The following is a 24,152-nucleotide window of genomic DNA, read 5'->3' as shown; positions in this document are numbered from 1 at the left end:
CATCCACTTGAGCATTATCTGTTATGCATAAGCAACGTGTCTATACTATATATACCACAATTGACTAAGAAAGAAAGTACCGAGAATAGCAGATCTGAAATGATATCGGTTTTGCAGTATTATTCCTCATCTGAAGATTAATCTCCTTGATATTTTTGCTATCAGACTTTAATAAGTCTATATCAGATTTATGGGGTTTTGTTTTGAATGCTTCCTATGTATATTGTGCTGCTCTTCTTGATTTCTTTGATCTCATTGTATTTTGTTTCCTGACTGGACTCATCTTCCTTGGCATTTGTATTTGCTTGCTGATTCTGTTTTGATGTGCAGAATGCCTCTTCTGCTGATCTGTATGATTTATCTTTAATACTCCACCATACACACATCTGCTCTAGAACTGCGCTTACTCTATTACTGTCCAAAATTTTCTCATAAACGTCATCCAGGTCTGCTCTATTATCCCATGCTCATTGAATGATCTTATTATACATTCTATCCATTTATATCTGCTCCACTTTACGATTCTGCTCATGCACTCATTCTTCTTCACTATTGTGCTAGTAAAGGAGTGATACCATATTTTTACACACGTCTGATTGATATGATTTTCTGCTCAAATCTGAATGATATTCATTGTAGATTTCCCCTTTTTAACCCTACTTTATGTGCCTTCTATACCTTCATATTCGTCCTGAATGGATTAGGTTTTCTTATAGTTTTGGGAGACATCACTCTTCACCATGGACATGCCTTCTCTAAAGGAGGTGCCCTTTGGTTAATAGGCTTCTAAACCGATTTCCACCTTAATAAATTGCTGCACTTAATTGTCATATTAATATTAATCCCTGCCTTCTCCAATGGCAATGACCTCTCTAAATCTTCCTTTTTTATTAATTATAATGTGGGTGATTAAACTTTATTTATCTGTTTCTTTGTTGATGCCAAAGTGAAATGTCCCCTTGTCTGGACCTATGAATTAAGAGAATAATTTAATAACAAGAGGTTTTTTTACTGACTACTTTACACCCTCATTGAGCTTGGGTAGAAGTAATAGGCTTATTGAGAATGTATTAAAGGTTATCCTGAACTGCAATGATTTACATGTTGAGCTAGTCTGCACTTTAACATTACTTCTTTTACTATTTTTGGATACCCAACAGCGAGAGGGTAGTCAACATGCTAATTATGTTACTATGTAGAAGGCTTGCCTCATCAAAATGTCTTATTTCTAGACTATTAATATCCACACTAATTAATGTTTTACCATTTTTAAGGATGATTAGAGAACCAAATTAATCTTCATAGTCAAATACACTTTAATGCCTAAATCCCTTTGTAATCGTTGCCTTCAGCAGTCCGAGCACTACTGACCCAGTTGATATTAGAGATAATTGGTCATGGTAGATTCAGATTGTGTGTAATTTCTATATTGGCAAGGCATTGACTGTATTGTTGATTTGTTTGTATATGGTTCTTGTAAATCTCACTATTAGTATTAGCGTTGGATACTAATGATATCACCATGATTTTCTAGTTTATAACCTACCACCATGTGTCATAGTTTTGAGAATTACCTGAAAAATTGCTAAAATCGCCGGTTTGGCGATTCAATTCAGGCTTGACGATTTTTTTGGAGTCGTGAATCGGTTCAGCCAATTTTTTGCCATGAATCACTTGAATTGCCGATTCATGCGACTCGTGCAAAAAATCACATGAATCGGCCTCTTGGCAAAGCAAAAAGTGAAGTTTAAAAAAAATTAAAACACGTTTTTTTTTTGGCCTTTCCTCTTTGTTTTAACCTTAAAGGGCCTTCTAATTGTTAAACATGAGTATTAAGCATGAGTAGAAGAGAGGAAAAGTGAGAGAGAAGAAAGCAAAGAAAAGCCGTAGGTTTCCAACCAGCAAGAAGGAAGAGCACCAAAGAGATCAAAAGTCCACTTGGGGAGGCCATGATATTACTTTGGGAGCATTAAGGAGTCAATAGCAACACTCCTCAACTCATTTGCAAGAGGTAAGTGTTGATTTATTTTTGCATGTTAGTGTATTATGTGTTTTTTGTTAATTTTTTTTAGTTTTCATTTGCAAATCTTGAATATTTTTTAGTTTTACTAAATTGCAAAGTAGGGTTTGTTGTTTTGTAACTTTTGTTTATTAGTTTCAAATTTTGAGGTTTTACTTGAATTTCCTTTTTACAACAATTTTAACTTTCATTTTCCACAATGGGTAAAAAAGATGAATGTTGGAAATATACTAAAGACTTTTCTAGAAGAAACAAATTTCAAATTAAATGTATGTTTTGTAAAAATATAAATTTTGATGGTATTATAGATTCAAATACCACATTGCTGCTATACTTGGACATGATATTACAATTTGCACTTGACAAATTGCTGAGGCAAAACAAACTTGTTTATTGGCATTAGAAAAATATGAACAAGATAAATTGAATAAGAAAAAGACAACTTAAAGGGTTAAGGGCTATTGGCTCCCATGTTCCCATAATTGCATCTGCATTCGCATCCCTAGGTTGTATTGGAGAGGGTTTTTCCAGGCCTCCTTTTCGTCCTAGTTCTATTCCTCGTGCTAGTGCTAGTCGGTCTTATACTGAGATTGAGTCCAATCTATTGCAGCTTAGAGTGCGGAAGAACAGATTCGATAGTTACTTTGTGCCTGCACTACTCGTGGCCCACAATCCATGCTTGAGGGCATGGGCTTGAACAAGGAGATTCATGGTGTTGCTAAAAAAGAAATTTACAAATTTTGGTACTTTTGCAACATTCCATTTGTTGCAGCCAGGTAATTGATTCTTTTTTCTTTGTTTTCTTTAAGGTTAAAGTAAATTTTTAATTATATCTACTTCTTTTATGATTCATTGATTAATCATTGACTCACTTTACAAGCTTACATAATGATTTGTCATCTAAATTTCTAATCATATTCTATTTGTGATAGGGCTTTTTATTGGTAAAACATGATAGATGCAGTTGCTATTTGTGGTTCGGGGTTTAAAGCCCCAACTGAGGCTGAGTTGAATGGATACCTCTTGGATGAAATGGTAGAGGATATGAAGGTTGAGCTTGAGGACCACCGAAAGGAGTTGATCGAAAAGGATTGCACCATCATGACTGATGGTTGGACAGATAATAGGAATATAACTCCTCAACTTTCTTGTTTCCTATAGAGGTGATTGATCATTCTACTTTCCTACATACATTGTGAATCATGATTGAATATTTCAAATTTTGATTTGTTGGTTGGTAATTTGTTGATGATCCATGATAATTCATTGTTTTGTAGGATATACCATGTTTCTCAAATCCATTGTGTTTCCGCTCATATAAAAAACACCACATACTTATGTGAGGTTATTGAGGAAGTCATAGCAGATGTGGGGGAACAACATATGGTACAGGTGGTGATGGATAATGCAACAAGTTATGTTGCTGCAGGTAAACTTTTAACTTTTCAAGTTTTGAAAATAAATTTATTTGAATTTTAAACTTTTTCTAATTCTAAGTTTCCTAACATGTTTGAATGTCTAATTAACTTAAAATTGTTGTGGCACCCCACCATATTTTGGTCTCCTTGTGTGGCACAGTGCCTTGACCTCATGTTGGAGGAAATCGACAAACTTGAGTGGGTCAAATCATGTGTCGAAAGGGCAAAAAGTATATGCAAGTTTATCTACAATAATTCATTCGTCCTTAGCACAATAAGGGACTACACAAGAGGCAAGGAGTTAGCTTGTCTAGGCATCACGGGGATTGCCTTGATTTTCGTCACATTGCAGTCCTTGTTGACATCAAGGGATGATTTGAGGAGCATGTTTGTTGGGTGGGAGTGGATTACATCTTCCTATGCTACAACCACCGTAGGGGTAGATGTGGTGAATTGCATCTTTGATGATGACGATTTTTGGAAACCTGCTTAAAAAATCCTTAAGGTAAATTATTGCAATCTAACATGTAGTAATTTACTATTTAGTATTTAGTAATTATTATTTAATCGTTTAATGATTTAGTTTTACTTTTAGTTATATTATTTTATATTTAAGTTTTGACTCAAATGTTTTTTTACATTATATGTAGGTCATCGAGCCCCTTGTATCTCTCCTATGAACTGCTGATGGGGAGAAGCCCTCTATGGGCTACATATATGAGGGCATGGATAGGGCCAAGGAGACCATTAGAGCCTAGTATGCAGGAGTGCAGGAGAAGTATGCCCCTATTTGGGAGATCATTGATAGGAGATGGCAGAATTAGCTCCATCGACCCATCCATGCAGCAACTTACTATTTGAATCTGACATTAAGTTTCTGTCCTGACTTCAAGGTGGATGAGGAGGTTCTCATCGGCTTATATATAGTGATCCAGAGGTTGAGCAGTGATGAGGATAGCGCAGTTGCAACCATTGAGCTCGACAAGTTCAATAATAAAGAAGGGCCACTTTTCTTTGGCAGGATGGCCATAGATGCTTGGACAACAATACAATCAGGTAAAAATTAAATAATACATTCATGAATCTTAAGTTTATGACTTATAAGTTGTTCATTTTAATTGTTGATTATGTAATTTTAAAGTTGTAAATGAGACTAATTGTTAAATGAGACTAATTGTTTTTGTTTTCCCTTATTTCAAATAGATGGTGGCAAATGTTTGGGTCCACAACCCCAAAACTTCAAAAAATTGCCATCTATATTCTGAGTCAGCCAAGCAACGCTTCTGGATGTGAGCGCAGTTGGTCCATGTTCAAGCACATCCACGCGAAGAGGAGAAATTGGTTGACTGTGTAAAGGTTGAATGATCTTGTCTTTGTTCATTACAACCTTCGTCTTCGAATTAGACAAATTTTGGGCGCTGACTCCTTTCCAATCATTCTAGAGGAGATTGATCTAGAATCAGAGTGGCTCACTAAGGTTGTGGATCCAGTCTTCACTGAGGAAGACCATGAGTGGGTTGACTAGGTGGATAGAGAGATTGAGGTTGTGGCCATGGCAGAGGAGGCAGCTAGAGTACGTTCAGGCATTGGTAGACGCACACGCACACGCACAAACCGTAGTGATGTTGTTTGTGAGCCCATCTTACATGCGGGGGCTATGGCTCGATAGTCCTCTGGGACCTACCTTAGATGCCTTTCTAGAAGGCAGACTGGAGACTCAGAGGCTGAGGCTGAGGCTGCAACCAAGCTTGAGGATGATGATAAGGCTTGAGCTAGAGCCTTTTTTTTTCATTTTGTTTACAAATATTGATAGACATACATTTCATGGATCTTCATCTTAGATTCTTACATACATTTATGATTTGATGTCTTATGGATCTTCATCTTACTTACATTCTATGATTTGAATCATTATGATCAATGATTTCTATTTACTTCAGCTATAGCCTACAATTTACATTTATGTGTAATATAGTTACGTGTGTGATGGATTTATCATTTATGTTCCATGTTCATGTGTGTTAACTTCTATTTGATGATGTTATAGTGTGTTTAAGTTTTATTCAATAAAGGGTGCATGAAATAAGTTTGAAATTGTTAAAATCTCTAAATTTAAGGGCATTTTTAAATTTGCCAATTCATAGCTGATTCGATTCCGATTCATGGCCAATTCACAATTCGATTTGGCCTTGCCGATTCCGATCTGATTTTGACTCTTGTTACTTTGGTCTATACTGACTCGTTGTTGCCTATTCAATAATATGGGTGACTAGTTTAGGCATATTGGATATCAGAATTTTGTTTGATGCTTGTCTCCATATCTCTTCAATTTATTAACTATGTCAGCCCTGTAATGGTCGATGCTTGGGTTTATTGTTGAGACTGATCTCATCTAAATATACTCATGGTATTCATCTTTGCAGTAGTTGACTCATTCCTTTTACTGGTTCTTATATGCTGTGGATTTGTGACAATGCTCCTTACCATAGTTGATTACTCTCATTTTGAGAAGTATTGTGTCTTCCACAACTTCATCACCAAACATATCATAGGAATTAATCTCTCAAATATGTCCACTACTATGGATGAGATGTTGTTGACTTTATACAAATTGCATGGTTCATTGATTGTATGAGTTGGTGTTGAATGTAGCTATGTACTTTGATATCTATATCGTCGTATGTAAATTGAAGTGTCAATCTACCAGGAGATATTCTCCTATTTCTAATTGTTGATGGATGCCTAGAAGTTCCGGATTATAGCTTTTTATATTTCGTGTTCCTTCCCTCATTTTTATCTTGTTGACCTGTAGGCTCTCGTTATGGTCTCCAGCAGTATGCAATTCAATTCCTTAAATTGCTAATTGCACAGTATGTGTTGAAGTGGGTTCATCCTTTACTAATTCGATTGTCTCTAATTCTTCTCCTATGCATTGTTGTTCGTCCACGCTGTTTGCCTGGTGTTTGATAGTATTTATTCTTCTCTCTGTGATGACCGCTTCTTCCATGATCGCTAGTTTCTCTGAGCTTGTCTTCCAAAATGGATGCTAAGTCTTCCCCCGTCTTAGTCAAAGCTATCCCTTCCTTTATTTTTCTTATATACTCGGTCTATATCATTGTTCCGGGACTCTGTAAGTCTGAGGTAGAGGCGGCCTTTCCGAGGCAAATGGCCTCTGGACTCGGACTTGGCCGAGTCCTGGCAGAGTCCACGTGGACTCGCTGAGTCTTGAGCCCAGGACTCTCCCAAATTTTTTATATTTTTTTTTCTTTTTCAAAAGATAGAGATTTCTGGAAGGTTTTATTTTTCAGTGTTATTAAAATTGTTATTAAAAGACTTTTACTGTTAAAGGTTGTGTTTCACCAAGCAAATTGATAGACATACTTGAGACTGAGAGCCCTGTTGTCTACAATGCGCACATAAGCTGTAACAAACATATTTCTCAATATCTGAGTCTTCCATGACTTATCTTAGGCGTATTCGTAGGAGGGCATAGGCTACTATGAACCTTAGTCTTCTACACTTTAGCTGATATTTTGATATATGTTTTCAACTTTTGATTCCATGATTTCATATATTGTAGACATTTGACAATGACACTATGTTTAACTTTATATTATGTTATTTAGTTTTTTTCCTTCAAAAATTCGTTGTTATACTTATGTGATGTATGCAAAATTGTGTATGAGTGCTAAGTAGCTTGTATTTATCTCAATTATTGTGTATTCGATGTTAATTAACTAAATGATGCATGAAAAAATCTTTAAATCCTTAAAAATCCTTGAATTTCATGGGTTTTTCAATTTTCCGAGTCCTTGTTGAGTCCTGGTTGAGTTCGCTTGCCGAGTCTGAGTCCGAGGCGGATTTTGACTTTTCAAGTCAAAGGCGAGTCCGAGTCCCGTAACTATGGTCTATATTATTATCCCAAGAGACATGACTGATAGAAGTAAGTATATTGGTTTTATAATTATCTAACTATAACTATAATTATAATTATGTAGATTATATTTTTTGATTAATAAAATATTATGTTTGTTTATTTATTTATAATATAATATAATATTGTAATATTTAATAATAAATTATTAAATTGATTCATTTATTTATTATTAAATTCTATTGGCAAAATAGGGGACATGACACAAAGTGTGGTTGGCCCCTTAGCATATAAGTGGCAACAACACTAAAAGGGTTGGCTGTAAAGAGTTCTAAATTTAATTCATTTAAATCCTATTGCTGCTATTGCTCTAATTTTAATTCACTTAAATAAAATTAACTATAAACAAGTCCCAACAAGTTCCAACAAAATATAATTTAGCTATGAATAATTAGCCAGCAAATAAAAATAAATGCTAAAATAATTAAATTAACATTTAATCTATCTCATCTGTGACAACTATGGGAACTTTATATGCACAGACACAAGATAAATAAATAAACTGATATTCAGCCCAATATGAATACTTGTTTTGTCTTAGGCGGCTGTCAAGGGTATATTGTTCGATGCCTATTAATAGGGTTTGTGAGCTGTATTTCCTCCTAACATGAGGGGGGCACAACAGTGCACCTTCCCAAGATACTAATCCTCAAGCAATGACAGTGTAATTTTGCCTATGGAGTCTTTTGTTATCATGAGGATCCCAATTCAACCCTTTAGAGTTTCTAATGTGTTTTGCTTCTGCTGTGCCAATCTGATATTAGGTTTCATCAATTATTCTCCATATCATAACCTTTTCTTGCATAGCATCATAGATATATCTTTGAGTTGTAGCAAGGGTGTGCTTTCCATATATTAAGATGAGGATTACATGCATGACACACATCCATGACCCAAGGGAAGGTGTAATATTCTGAGTTTGACTGTTCAATATCCATAGCAATAGATTGCTGTGTACAATCTGGTTTTGTAGCTTTTTTTGGTTTCAAAACTTGTTTCAATCTTGTACATGATCTAGTGATACTTCATTATGTATGTAGTGTAAACAGGTTGGAATAGTATCCTGAACAGGGATTATCATACATGGATTATGACTGTGGTGGAGGAACACATAAAACCTTTAATAATGTTTACCCCACCCTGGTCTTCTGTTCATGATTGGGTGACTGGGTTTCTTACTCCATAAGTTGTGGGATGATTATGTCTAAGTCAATGGCTAAGAGACTTTATGACAATTTCAGAGAACCATGAAAGATGTTTGATCTTGATAGGTCTAGAAGATGCTGTGAAGAGTTAATAATAGCAACTTAACTTGATTTTAGTATTGTCTATATAAAGAATGTTTTGGTTGAATATCATTTTGATATCTGGGACATGACTGAATTACCTATTGAGATGTCTTGCTATTGATTTTCATGAATATGCTATGAATGGCGGACTTTCTACACTCATTAAGTTCTAATACTGTCACTATAGAGTATGCATTTTCTTCCTACCCTTACAGATTTGCATGGCATGGTTTGTCCGACAATCCCTCACTTGTTTTGACTAGAGTCTTGCCCATGTTAATTAGGGAATAGTGAGATTCATGTTTGCATGAATAATGTATCTTGTTTTGATTTGAATGCAAGGTTTTAGCTCTTGAAACATTTTAAAGTATTCATAGAATCAACACAATACACATGAATCAAACAGTTAAAGCATGGAGTATTTACCTGAATATGAGTAAGGCATGAGTCATACACAAAAGACCATGAAATACAATCTGAATGCGCAGGGTGTAAAGCACATTGAAATATCCCAAACTAGGATATTTTCTCAAGTCTGATTTGGATTTTAGATTTTTAACATGATTTGCTTCATTTCATTGAAAAATAACAACATACAAACTAAATATGCAAAGGAAGCGATATAGATTTCCCAGGAAATAAGCGATTACAGAGACCGATCTATGAAAATGATTCTGATATAACATATGCATGGCCGTTGCATCAAATATACTGTTGTTACAGTGCTAGAACATGCATAATATTTACATGCAGCGTACCCACACAATTCCTCTACAATATCATCAAGTTCCTTTGAGATATCATTTGCAAATCAGGCCATGAATGGGATAGACATCCACAATGCGAACAAATATAATACACATGTGAATCCTGAAGCAAATTCACCAAGGGGGATGATCTGGGTTATCATCCAAATCACCAAACCATTTAGGATTTTTGTCCTAGGGTTCTACTGGACCTTTAAGCAAAGCTTCAAGCTCGCAAAGAAAAGACTCGAAATAAAAATAATAATATCTTAAATGCCTTAACCGTTCTCTTTTTCCTCCTTTTATAATAGTCTTTTCCCTATTTTGAGAGAGCAACTTCATTTCATCTCTCCAAAATGCAACTTTATGTTATAATTTGAAGTTGACATTATAATAAGGTGAATTTATTAATTCAATGACTTTTAATCAAAGTAACAAGAATCGGAATTGGATCGGAATTGGCAAGGCCGAATTGAATCGTGAATCAGCAATGAATCGGCAAATTTGAAAAAATCCTTTAAATTTAAAGATTTTAACAATTTAAAACTTATTTCATGCACCCTTTATTGAATATAACTTAAACACACTATAACATCATCAAATAGAAGTTAAAACTTAACATACATAAACATGGAACATAAAATCCATCACATATGTAACTATGTTATCTAAAATGTAAATTGTAGGCTAGCTGAAGTAAATAGAAATCAAATGATCACAATGATTTAAATCATAGAATGTATGTAAAATGATCCATAAGACATCAAATCATAAATGTATGTAAGAATCTAAGATGAAGATCCATGAAAGTTTGAAACATATGTCTATCAATGATTCAGTATCAATATCTGTAAACAAAATATAAAAACAAGGCTCCAGCTCAAGCCTCAGACTCATAGTCATCATCATCATCCTCAACATCATCCTGAAGCTCGGCTGCAGCCTCAGCCTTAGCCTTTGAGTATCCAGTCTGCCTAGTAGCAAGGCGTCTAATGTAGGTCCTAGAGGACTGCCGAGCCATATCTCCTGCATGTAAGATGGGCTCATGAACGTCGCTAGGGCCTGTGCCTGTGTGTGCACGTGTGCGTCTACCAATGCCTAAAGAACGTGCTCTAGCTGCCTCAGCCTCTATATCCACCTGGTCAACCCACACACGGTCTTCCTCAGTGAAAGATTGGATCCACAACCTCTATGAGCCACTCTGATTCTGGATCAATCTCCTCTAGAATGATTGGAGAGTAGTCAGTGCCCAAAATTTGTCTGATCCTAAGACGGAGGTTGTAATGAACAAAGACAATATCATTCAACTTCTGCACTGTCAACCTGTTTCTCCTCTTCGAATGGATGTGCTCGAACATGGACCAACTGCGCTCACATCCAGAAGCGCTACTTGGCTGACTCAGAATACGAATGGCAATTTTTTGAAGTTTTGGGGTTGTGGCCCCAAACATTTGCCACAATCTATCTGCAATAAGGGAAAAATTGAAAATAGAAACAATTAGTCTCATTTACAAATTACAAGTTAACTCTAAAATTACATAATCAACTTTAAGATTAGAATCTAGATTCATGAACATTGAATATATTATTTAATTTTTACCTGGCTGTAGTGTTGTCTGAGCATTTATGGCCATCCTGCCAGAGAAAAGTGGCCCCTCTTTATTGTTGAACTGGTCTAGCTCAACAATCGCAGCAGTGCTATCTTCATCGCTACTCAACCTCTGAATCACTGTGTATAAGCCAGTGAGAACCTCCGCATCCGCCTTGAACTCAGGACGGAAACGATATGCCGGATTCAGAAAGTAAGCTGTTGCATGGATGGGTCGATGGAGCTGATTCTGCTATCTCCTATCGATGATGTCCCAAATAGGGCCATACCTCTCCTGCACTCTTGCATATTGGGCTCTGATGGCCTCCTTGGCCCTATCCATGCCCTCATAAATGTAGCCCATAGAGGGCTTCTCCCCATCAGCAGTTCGTAGCAAAGCTACAAGGGGCTCAGTGACCTACATATAAAGTAAAACAAAAAACTTGAGTCAAAACTTAAATATAAAATAATATAACTTAAAGTAAAAGTAAAATACTAAATGTTAAATTGCAATAAATTTACCTGTAGGATTTCTCTAGCGGGTTTCCAAAAACCATCCTCATCAAATATGCAATCCGCCACATCTATCCCTACAATGGTCGTAGCATAGGAAGAGGAAATCCACTCCCGCCCAACAAATATGCTCCTCAATTCATCCCTTGATGTCAACAAGGACTGCAAGGTGATGAAATTCGAGGCAAACCTCGTGATACCTGGGCGAGCTAACTCCTTGCCTTCTGTGTACTTCCTCATTGTGTTAAGGAAAAATGAATGATTATAAATGAATTTGCATATGTTTTTTGCCCTTTCCACACATGACTTGACAAACTCAAGTTTGCCAATTTCCTCCAACATGAGGTCAATGCAATGTGCCGCACAAGGGGACCAAAATATGGTGGGGTGCCTCTCCATCAAAAGTTTATCTACAACAATTTTAAGTCAATTAGAAATTCAAATTTCAAAATTCAAATAAATTTATTTTCAAAACTTGAAAAGTTAAAAGTTTACCTGTAGCAACATAACTTGCTGCATTATCCGTCACCACCTGGATCACATTTTGTTCTCCCACCTCTGCTATGACTTCCTCAATAGCCTCACATAAGTATGTGGCATTTTTTACATGTGCGGAAGCATCAATGGATTTGATGAACATAGTATATCCTACAAGTAACAAAACAACGAATTAGAATATTAAAATTAAATGGATCATCAACAAATTAACATTCAACAAATCAAAATTTACAATTATGTATGTAGGAAAGTAGAATGATCAATTACCTCCACAGGATATAAGAAAATTGAGGAGTGTTCTATTCCTCCTATCTGTCCAACCATTAGTCATGATGGTGCAACCCTTTGCAATCCACTCCTTTCGGTTCTCCTCGAGCTCAGCCCTCATGTCCTCTACCATCTCATCCAAGAGGTATCCGCTCAACTCAGCCTCAGTTGGGGCTTTAAACCCCGGACCACAAATAGCAACCGCATCTATCATGTTCTGCCAATAAGGAGCCCTGTCACAAATAAAAATTTAGATGTCAAAGACTCAAATTATAAAACAAGTAAATATAATTAAAGTTTTACTTTTACTTTTAATTTTAACTTTAAAGAAAACAACGAAAAAAGAATCAATTACCTGGCTGCAATAAATGGAATGTTGCAAAAGTACCAAAATTTGCATATCTCTTTTCTGGCAGCATCATGAATCTCCTTGTTCAAACCCATGCCCTCAAGCGTGAGTTGGGAACCAGGAGTAGTGCGGGGCACAAAGTAACTATCCATTCTGTTTTTCCGCACTCTAGGCTGCAATAGGTTGGTGTGGGACTCTGTCTCAGTATGTGACCGACTAGTACTAGCACGAGCAGAAGAACTAGGATAAAAAGGAGGCCTAGAAGAACTCTCTCCAACACAACCTACAAATGCAGAAGCTGATGTGGATGTGGATGCGGGAACATGGGAGCCAATACCCCTTAACCCTTCAAGTTGCATTTTCCTATTGGCTTTGTCTTTTTCAATTTTTTCTAATGCCATTAAGCAAGTGCGTTTTGCCTTAGGAGTTTGGTGAGTGCAAATTGTAACATCGTGTCCAGGTATAGCAGCAATGTGGTATTTCAATCTATAAATACCCCCAGAAGTTATTTTTTCTTTACAAAAAATACATTTTGTTTGATATTTGGTTCTTCCAGGAAACTCTTTGTTATATTTCCAACATTCATCTTTTCTACCCATTGCGAATTTGCGAAAAATGAAAGCAAAGGCTGCTGCAATAAAAATTTATATGTAAAATATCAAAGTTTGAAGCTAATAAAAGCTACAAAACAACAAACCCTAGTTTGCAACTTAGTAAAAATAAAGAACATTCAAGATCTAAACTAAAAATCTTGAAAACTATAAAAATTTAACAAAAAATGCATAATACACTAACATGCAAAAAAAAAAAAGAGCACTTACCTCTTGCAAATGAGTTGAGGAGTGTTGAGATTGGCTCCTTAATGCTCCCAATGCAATTGATGGCCTCCCCAAATGGATTGCTGATCTCTTTTGTGCTCTTTCTTCTTGTAGGTTAGAAACCTATGGCTTTTCTTTTCTCTTCCTCTCTCTCACTTTTCCTCTCTTCTACTCATGTTAAACAAATAGAAGGCCCTTTAGGGTTATAACAAAGAGATTAGGTCAAAAACAGAGTAAAAAAAACAAGCAATTTTAAAATTTTTTACAAGTCTATACTTTATTGGCTGCGGGCAATTCATGCCGATTTTTTCAGGCGATTCATGCGATTTTTTGGATGAATCGCCTGAATCGGTGATTCAGGCGATTCACCTGATGAAATCGGCAATGGTGATTTAGGACTCTAAAAAAATCGCCATTGCTGAATCTAATCACTGAATCGCCGATTCAGGCGATTCTCGTTACTCTGCTTTTAATAATACTTATTTTATGAAGTCACTTATAATAAAAATAAAATCATCCTTATAATATTAATCTATTTGGACAGCTTTATGTAATTAATTTAATTTATTTATTTCACCAATATTGAGAACATTACAATTGTCTCTTCCTAGAGGTTGCTTGCCCTCAAGCAATCTGCACATGCAAGCTGAAACCAAATACCTAGATCCCATTTCAACCTTAGGAACACTGCTCCACCAATTTGCTGTGCTACTCTGATATCAGTGTTAGTAAACCACACGTCGTGAGGCAACATAATGGAATTCATGTGAAGCAATACTGTTACATCTCAAATTTTGCTACATTAAATAATCTTCTAGCCGTTGGAAAAATTCATGTGAAGTTAGTTGTTCAGTATATTTGTTGAGAATTTTGGTTCATGTGAAATTGATCTATTGCTAAAGTTGTGAGATATTTTGATTCTTGTGGAATGGAAATTTGGGTATTAGTTAATGCTTCATGTGACATGTTAGTTGTTATGATGAAATTGGAAATTGAATATTCTGGAAATTGAAAATGATTATGTGATATTTTATTATTATTTCAAATTATTGGAAATATGTTATTACCCATAATCATTTCCATTTTATAGGAGCACGGTGACGAGGGAAAGTGTTGCCAAAATGAGATTTAGGAAGGGGACACCCAAATCCACCGTTAGGCCATCAAGTATGAACCTAACTACCTTGGACCAAGGAAAAAACGTCTAGACAAGCAAGAAAGTACAAGGATGACCATGAGCTATCTAGTTAAACTAAAACACCTTAAAACTCAAATAAGAAATATTACCTTACTTTGTGGATGATTCAGTGTGCCTTGAAATGCCATCATGTCTTAGTATAGTAATATCGTGTCCAGACTCCATACTCATACTTGTGTGGGTATATATATATATATATATATATATATATATGCGAATTTCATTTATTTTGGCATATATATATATTAAGCTACTCAACCAAGCATGAATATATAAGAACGACATTAATATAATAAGACATGGGTTTGGGGATGTTGCCACCTTTTTTTTTTAAATTTCGATCTTGACCGTGGTCATTATGTATTTATTTAATTGTTGGGCAGCCACCTATATTGCCATAACCCTTTTAGGCATTGGGCTTTATGTTAATCATTATTCATAATGAAATTGGAGACCGCGCGACATCTCTTGCCACCTGAATCTTTATTCATAACCGAGCATGCACAGGTGACTTCTTGTTATTCCTGGCTCGCCTCTTTGGCAGATGTTTTTATATATTACCTTCATTTCCTCTCGAGCGCCTTTGGCATATGTTATTGCTTACCACAGAGCTCTCTTTGTTCATGCTAAGTGCTACTCAGTCCCGTAACTAGTACGGCTATATTGTGTTAGAAGTCTGTTAAACTTGCCTAGCCCATGAGTGAAACTTGTGTGTTGTGTTTGAACAAATCTGCTTGTAGTTAACGATAGTGGTGGCATCTTCCTACACCTAATTTAATTATATTCAGCATATCGTGTTTGCTGAATCAGGCCATGTCTTGTAATCATACGTACGTAATTTGATCATATTTATTTCATGAAATCTGAATTGCCATTTTGCTCTAGAGTCAGCCTTGGTTGTGTTACTGAAATTCATGATTGAATGGGTTGATAGATGTATCTTCCTTCTATTTGTATTTTCATCAGAGATGTATATATGTGAATGTCGAAGGATTGTGCATGTGAAATGCTTGAAATTCATTTGCACTCATGTTCCTCTATCATGAGCTCCAAACCATACAAGTATATGTTTTATATCTCCTTTAGATGGGTAAGTTGCTCTAAATATGTAGAGAACAATATTCAGATTTAAGGCTTAACATTCTTATGATGCCATAGGCCAGAATTGGCAAGATGATGGCAAATGTATAAGCACATTGTTTTTTTATAAAAAGAACAGTTATCATGTAGTGAACCTCCCAAATTATCATCCATGATGACCAGCATGGTCGAGATGAAGGGTGAGAGAGTGGGAAGAATCCTGCAATGAAAGAAATCATGTATTCAGTAAAAACATTCAAATACAATAAAAATATAGCTGATGAAAATCCTTGTAATAAATCTTGTTGTCAAGTCGAGCAATGGGTGATCGTGCATATAAGTTGCCCATCCGAAATCCTTGGCCAAGGTATTTAAAGACATGTTTTTCACCATGATCACTAGAATTCAGGGTGCTAGCAGTTGTAAGATAGGCTGATTGGAAAGTGTCCACTGTCTCAACGATTGACAACACTAGGATGCTCAGTGGTTGGATAAGGGTGTCCCAAGCCAACTCCTAAGGTAGGGAGGGCTTGTCTCAATGGACATTGTGTGGGGATACTAAGGGTTCACGATTGGGATGTTAAGCCCATGGCAATGCTTCTCCTCTCTTCCAGATGTCAAGGCTTGTATAACTCAGTGTCATCAATTGCTTTTACTCTGGTAACCTTTACATGTTTCTCTTCGCATTTCATTTGATAATCATGTTGTTTCCATTAGAATATTTCAGATTAGAAAATGCAAGTGAAAATGGTAGTTAATAATTGAATGTCATGTGAATCTAGTAGTTAGATGGTTGTTACTTTCTAAATATATGGAAATGTAGATTTTAATTAGCCGTATTTTCATTTCATGTGAGAGAGTAACTCATTTAACTGTACCTCTTGTCATTCGGTTAAGATTAATTATTTCTAGAATTCTAGCATGTTACATATGGTAGTAGAGCTAGGTTCAACTCTGAACCTTGGGCTCATCACACCTCTCAGACAAAACAAGAAAACTAAAAATGTAGATTTGAATGTTAAACATGGTGTATACCCGAATGACACCTTGCAAGAAACCTTGACATCCCATATTTTTCTATTGAATTAAGAATATGCCAAAACATGAATATTCCTATTGCTCTATACCCAAGGATAATGAAACCTTACTACAAACACTACGACGAATCAAGAAAGAAAGAATCAGGTGGACTCCGGCCAAGAAGGCTGAAATGAGAAACAAACTTATTGAGGCATGGAATGGCTACATAAACATGTAAAGGGCAAGACAAGCCCATAGATGGAAATGGACAAAATACCCAAGACTAATGTCCATTTTATTGTTAATTTATTCTTTTTGATGTGTCCTCAAGAGAGGAATTTTTTGTAAATAATGTAGTTGCAGTTGCAACAAGTAAAGAAAAAGAAAATTATATATATATATATATATATATATATATATATATATATATATATATATATATATAATGAGCAATTATTAATTCTTCTCTCTTGGTGAGCATAATTTCTTAAAATTGTTGTAAGTAAATGCTAGCATAATATTGATTGAAGAAATAATTGTGTATCTTAGGGAAACTCAACCTTAAAACATGGTCAGCTATGGAAACACTATTGAGAATGAGGTAACCAGCGGGGCTAATCCCCAGAACTCATCAGATCCATTGATCCAAATTTTACAAGACAAGCAAACAAAACTAGAGAATATGGAAAAGATAATGAATGAAATGACAACCCAAATTGGGTGAGGTCAGGAGGAGACCCACTCCTTGCTCCCTCCTAGTTATGAACCTAAGAACTCTGACCACAACGAAAAGGAAAAACAAGCTTCATTAACACCCTATGAAAAATAAAAGAAATAGGAAATAGTCAGTGATCTATCCACTGATATTAAGAAGATAAAACCTCCTAGGTTCTCAAGCTCCAAGTCTGGAGAAGATGCTGAAGCATTGCTAGCTGAGATGGATACATCAAAATTAGGAGCTTCTTAGAAACATTTAAAGCAGTACAGTCTTTCCGGAGAAGCAACTACTAGTTGGGGAAACACCAAAATAGAACTCAATATCAAAATCACCGAGATCACATGGGACATGTTTGTCTCTATCTTCAAAAACCAATGGCTTCCCCAAACCTTCTATGACTAGAAATTGTTAGACTTCCAGAATCTCAAGCAAGGAGATTTGACTTTGCATAAGTACTAAGAGAAGCTCACCAGCTTATTAAAATATGTTCCCCCTTATTAGCAAGACAAAAATTTGAAAGTTAGAAAGTTTATTATGGGTTTAAACAATAGAGTTGGGGGAGTTGTAGATGTCCTTGCTCCACAAACCACGGAGGAAGTTCTTGAGAGACCCATTCGGCAAGAGCTCAAAATTAAAAGGGATAACTCCATCTGAGATGATACGAGGAAGATCAGCTAAAACACTGAAGGTTCGGATTTAGGAACCCATACAAAGAGTTTTAAGAACTTTAGGTCCAACAAACCAAAATTCAAGGGAAGCAGTAGAAAGGAGGTTAAAGGTAATCCCAATAACAATGGTAACAATAAAGGGATGAAAAGAAGGGGCCACCCAAAGGATGCTTTACATGCAATGGGGACCACTATGCTAATCAATGCCCCAACAAGTTCAACACTAACCAACAACCATGATCCCCACTCCCTCCTCAACAGGCTATCTATTAGCAGAGGATTCATTTAGTAGTGGACAATCGACAAGCTGAACATCAATTAGGTCTTGTTGAGTAGGTTCCCTAAAAGAACTAGATTTATGACAAAACCATGGATTGCTGAGTATGCAAATAAGACAAGGGCTAGGGTAGAGCAGTGTCTGTTTGAGGCCCAAGTAGATTTTTCGAACTTTTGTACTGAGGTAAACTTCTATGTAGCACCTTTAGGGTTGTATGACATCATCATGGTAATGTATTGGCTTAGTGAGCACAAGGCCAAAGTAGACTATCTTGCCAAGACAGTAGAGTGTTTGGATGATCAAGGAAACACTGTAAGCATTCAAGGGATAATGCATGAGGTAAGACCTCGCCAAATCTCAGCTATGTAGCTTAAAAGATGCAACAGGAAGGGGTGTGAGATATTCACTGTAGAGATAGAAGATTTGAGAGAATCATTAGAAAATGCTTTTTAGGATGATTACATCTTTGAAGATAGGGAAATCAGAGAAAATTTGAGGGAATCTTTTGAAGAAAAGTATCCATACCTTAAACACTTTTAGGATGTATTCCTAGAAGAACTTTTCGGCTTACCTCCATCCAGAGTATTTGACTTCACTATAGATTTGGTGCTCAGTGCAGAATCCATATCAAGAGCACCCTATCGAATGACCACTACTGAATTGATGGAATTTCAAGTGCAGTTGCAAGACCTTTTGGATAAGAAACTCATTTGACCAAGTGTTTCGCCTAGGGGAGCTCTAGTCCTGTTTGTCAAAAAGAAGGATGGAACTATGAGATTGTGCATAGATTACAAGATGCTTAATAAGGTTACCATCACGAATAGACATTCACTTCCCAGGATTGACGATCTATTTGATTAGATGAGGGGAGCGACATGTTTTCCAAGATCGACTTAAGGTCGGGCTATCATCAGCTTCGAATCAAGGAAGAGGACATTCACAAGACTGCTTTTTGAACCTAGTATGGACATTACGAGTTCACAGTGTTACCTTTTGGGTTAACCAACGCTTCGACAACCTTCATGAACCTCATGAATAGTATTTTTCAGGATTGTTTGGATAAATTTGTGTTAGTTTTTATTGATGATATTCTTATCTATTCTTGAAATGAAAAGGAGCACTAGAGACACCTAGAGATAGTCCTTCATAGGCTTCAAGAAGATAAGTTGTATGGAAAACTTTCCTATTGTTCCTTTTACCAAAAGGAAATTCAGTATCTAGGGCACATTATATCAGCTCAAGGAATAGCTGTAGATCCTGCCAAGATAAAGGCATTCAAAGATTGGCCAATACCTAAGAATTGTTGGAAATTAGGAGCTTCATGGGCTTAGCCGGATTTTATAGGAAGTTTATTAGAGATTTTTTTCAAAATTGCACATCCTATCACCTCAGTCCAAAGAAAAGGGAAGAAGTTCATTTTGACTAAAAAATGCCAAACAACCTTCGATTACCTCAAGGAAAAGTTAACTATCACCCCTATACTTAGAGTGCCTAATCCAAAAGGTCAATTTGTGGTCATAATAGATGCATTAGGGGAAGGATTAGGGGGCGTATTGATGCAAGAAGACCAAGTCATAGCCTATGAGTCCAGAAAATTGAAAAATTACGAGCAAAATTATGCATCGCATGACTTGGGACTAGCAACCATTGTGCACGCTCTATAAATGTGGAGGCACGATCTAATTGGGGATCCCTTCGAACTATGGTTAGATCACCTTGGGCTGAAATATATATTTACCCAGCCTAACCCCAATGCACGACAAAGGAGATGGTTAGAATTTCTAGGAGATTATGATTTCAAGATCAAATATATCAAGGGTAAAGAAAATAAAGTAGCAGACACCCTAAGCCTTTAGAGGCATATATCAGCTATGGTAGCAATAAACATTGAGCTCAAGGACCAAGTACTACAATATCTACTTGGTGACAACTTTTATAGCGAGGTCCGTCAAGCACTTCAGAGGGATCCTCAAGATTCCTGATATGAAGTATACCATCTAGAGGAGGGACTTTTGACATATAAGGGTAGGATGTACATACCTATGAATCCAAAAATTAGAAAGATGATCTTAGGAGAAATTCATATTGCTCCTTATACCAGACACCATGGGGTAACCAAGATGATGGCAGCTCTAAAACCTTTGTACTTTTGGAAAGGTGTGAAGAAAGAAGTCACAGATTTTGTGGTAGGATGCCTTGAGCGTCAAAGGGTTAAGGTAGAGCACCAGTATCCAGCACGACTATTGCATCCAAATGAAGTTCTAGAATGGAAATGACAGATAATTACCATAGATTTTATTTAAGGGTTACCCATGACTCAGAATAGACATAATACCATCCTAGTGGTTGAAGATAGGTTGACTAAGGTGGCTCATTTCATACCAGGAAATCTAACAAGTGGAGCATCATAGATTGCTCATAAGTTTGTAAGAGAAATTTTTGGACTTCGCTGAATTCCAAAAAATATCATATCCGATAGAGATGCTAGAATAACATCCAAATTTTGGCAAACCATATTTTCCACTTTGGGAACCAAATCAAATATCAACTCCGCCTATCACCCTGAAACGGATGGTCAAACAGAAAGGGAGAACCAAGTACTAGAGGATCTCCTAAGGGTATATTGTATGGACCAACAGTATTTATGGGAAACATATCTTCCATTAGTTGAATATGCATATAACAATTCTTACCAATCTACAATTAAGACGGCGCCCTTCGAGGCTCTATATGGGCGCAAGTGCAAAACCCTTGTGAGTTGGAAGAGGACCGAGGACATAATCACTATCGGGCCTGAGATGCTTCTAGAGACGGAGGAATAGGTAGTTCAGATTTGTCAGAGGCTGAAGGAGGCAAACGACTAACAAAAGAGCTATGCAGATGCAAAAAAGATCCCTAGAGAGTTCTCAGTTGGATAAAAGGTCCTCCTAAAGGTTAAGCCACAGAAGAGCAACAACAAGTTTGGCAAGAACTCAAAACTAACCTTAAGATATGTAGGGCCATTTGAAGTTTTGGAGATCATAAACCTAGTAGCCTACACAATTGCTCTACCTCTAGCCCTTGCTAGAATGCATAATGTGTTTCACGTATCATACCTTAAGAAATACATAATCCATCATGAGCATGTCATTGATTGGAACCTTTTGCAGGTGCAAGACCTAGGGGTGGTGGAAATAGAACCACTCAAAATACTCGAGGTGCGTAAACTTTGCTTGCAAAATCAAGACATAACTCAATGTGAGGTCTAGTGGGACCGGTATTCTGAGGGAAATGCCACATGGGAAGATTATGACGAGATCTTGCAGAAGTTTCCTCATTTGTTTCTGAGAACTTGAACTATGAAAGAACTCTAAATTATATATGTGTTTTGACTTATGTTTTAGCTATAGTATATTTTTGTTATGTTGCAAAGTTCATCGGGTACGATGAAACACAAGGGGGAGGGTATGTTACACCCCAAATTTTGCTACATGAAATAATCTTCTAGCCATTGGAAAAATTCATGTGAAGTTAGTTGTTTGGTATATTTGTTGAGAATTTTGGTTCATGTGAAATTGATCTATCATTAAAGTTGTTCGTATATTTTGATTCTTGTGGAATAGAAATTTGGTTATTAGTTAATGCTTCATGTGACAAGTTAGTTGTTGTGATGAAATTGGAAAATGACTATTTTAGAAATTGAAAATGATTATTCGATATTTTATTATTATTTCAAATTATTGGAAATGTGTTCTTACCTTGAATTGTTTCCATTTTGTAGGAGCATGACAATGAGGGGAAATGTTGCCAAAATGAGAGTTCGGAAGGGGACACTCAAATCCACTGTTAGGTCATCAGGTATGAACCTAACTCCCTTGTACCAAGGACAAAATGACTAGACAAGCAAGAAAGTACAAGGATTACCATGAACTATCTAGTCAAACTAAAATACTTTAAAACTTAAATAGGAAATATTACCTTCACTTTGTGGATGATTCATTGTGCCTTGAAATGGTATCATGTCTTAGTATAGCAATTGTTACATCCCAATTATTGGCACAATTTTAAACATCCTTTATAGTGTTCGTTAAAATTTCAAAGTTCATCAAGGATGATGAAACACAAGGGGAAGGGTATGTTACATCCCAATTTTGGCTCCATTTGAAATGTTCATATAGCTGTTGAGGTTTCATGTGAAGTCAGTTGATAGGTAAAATTAGTTATGATCATGTGAAATGGTAAGAAGGTTAATCGTTATAATTTCATATGAAGTTGGCATGCTAGTTAAAAAATTTATGATGATATTTTAATGTTATTTTGGAAAGTTGGTTATTCATCATTAATTCATGGGAAGTGAAATGACAATTAGCCGTTATGATAGTTTATGATTAATAACTTGTTATGGTAATTGTTATTATATTGAGGAATATGATATAATTGTGGAGAAATTCCTTGTAGGAACACGTCAAGGAGTGGAAGCGTTGTCAGAAAAGAATTGTGCATAGGGCCACCACCATCACTGAGAAAATAGGTACGAGCCCTAAACCACCATAACTAAGGGTAAAAGACTAGGCAAGCAAGAGTGTACGTTGGACGACCATGAGCTAACTTGTTAAATTATATATCATTTAATAGTAAAAGAGATCACTAAGCATGAATTGAAATTTGAGCAAGTTTGTACCTTTGTAATTCTATTGTTGGTCGGAGCCTCCTGGTGTATAAGCATGTCTTGTCATATCGACATCATGATACCTAAATATCTATACATGCATATGTGTACATACATAAACCAATTATATATATATATGGACATATATGCATACTTGATATTTGGCGTATACATAAGAAATATATGGTTGGGGTTTATGCATGTACACGTATATACATGCGCACATTTATAGGTATCTATAGATACTGTGACACTATATACTAAGACAATATTATTATTTCTTTCACCTTGGCTTTGGTTTAATATTATTTCATGTGAGGCCACCTTTCATATTCCTATATTATTTCCATCGGGCCTTATAAGTTGAGATGGCCATTTTAAATATTGGTGCCAATGACTTCCTGTTTGCATTGCAACTCTCACCACCACTCTCTTCTTGTAACTAAGATAACGTGCAGATGATTTGTTTTTATTACTCTCCCCGTTGCCTATGAAGTGTTCCTCTTCCTCTCACAATTGTCTGAGTTTATATTTTTTTGCAAGGCACAACCCTCTGAAGCATGAATTACCTTCTATTTTGCATAGTTATTCCTCAGAGGCATAGCCGGAGTTCTTACATCTATTAGACACAAATTCTTCCTCCATTCCGAGTTCATACAGACTCTCGTATAGTCATTGGAAAGTTGTGTACCTTGGATTGATAAAATACGTCAAGTTGTAAGAACCGACTCCAGGCGGAGCACATTCTAGGTGTTTTGCATTTCATGTTTGAATCTTGATGTGAAGTCTGAAATATTTGCATCTAAATTTGAAGCTATTTCATGGCTCGTGTGGTATAGGTAGCCACCCGATGGGTGAGAATGTAAGTGAATAAGGCCTCTTTTCTTAAAGCTTTGATATCGGATCAGAATGCCAATTCGATGGCAAACTTTGATTCATATCTGATTGATATCCATGAAAGGGTACATCCATCAATTTAAGTAAAGAATTACAACTGATTGCTGGTGATTTCCATTTAGAATTAATCTCATACTAATACCATGATTTTGCTTAGTCAAATCTGTGAAATACACCTTATATAGGGACGTCTTCTCATATGTCCT

At 36.2% G+C, this 24,152-nt stretch overlaps 2 protein-coding genes and 1 pseudogene across 3 annotated transcripts in view; 1 reads left to right on the top strand and 2 right to left on the bottom strand.

Annotated features, from left to right (window-relative positions):
* Positions 1-24,152, top strand: part of LOC149538209 (uncharacterized) — a 111,131-nt pseudogene that overhangs the window by 65,922 nt on the left and 21,057 nt on the right. The window lies entirely within an intron of this gene.
* LOC149538211 (uncharacterized) lies at positions 11,014-11,748 on the bottom strand. The gene is made up of 3 exons (XM_089802439.1): positions 11,741-11,748; positions 11,518-11,653; positions 11,014-11,413 (listed from the first exon to the last, which is right to left on the bottom strand). The coding sequence occupies exons 1-3, from the start codon at positions 11,746-11,748 to the stop codon at positions 11,249-11,251; spliced, it is 309 nt and encodes a 102-aa protein (XP_089658565.1). The 3' UTR covers positions 11,014-11,248.
* LOC149538210 (uncharacterized) lies at positions 12,245-12,836 on the bottom strand. The gene is made up of 2 exons (XM_089802321.1): positions 12,629-12,836; positions 12,245-12,506 (listed from the first exon to the last, which is right to left on the bottom strand). The coding sequence occupies exons 1-2, from the start codon at positions 12,772-12,774 to the stop codon at positions 12,266-12,268; spliced, it is 387 nt and encodes a 128-aa protein (XP_089658447.1). The 5' UTR covers positions 12,775-12,836; the 3' UTR covers positions 12,245-12,265.

Source organism: Cupressus sempervirens, chromosome 9 (genome assembly GCF_028749045.1).
Source record: "Cupressus sempervirens isolate cs-2001-9-10 chromosome 9, ASM2874904v1, whole genome shotgun sequence".
Lineage (NCBI taxonomy): Eukaryota > Viridiplantae > Streptophyta > Pinopsida > Cupressales > Cupressaceae > Cupressus > Cupressus sempervirens.
Note: the sequence above shows the minus strand (reverse complement) of the source record. Positions and strands in the feature narration are given on the sequence as shown.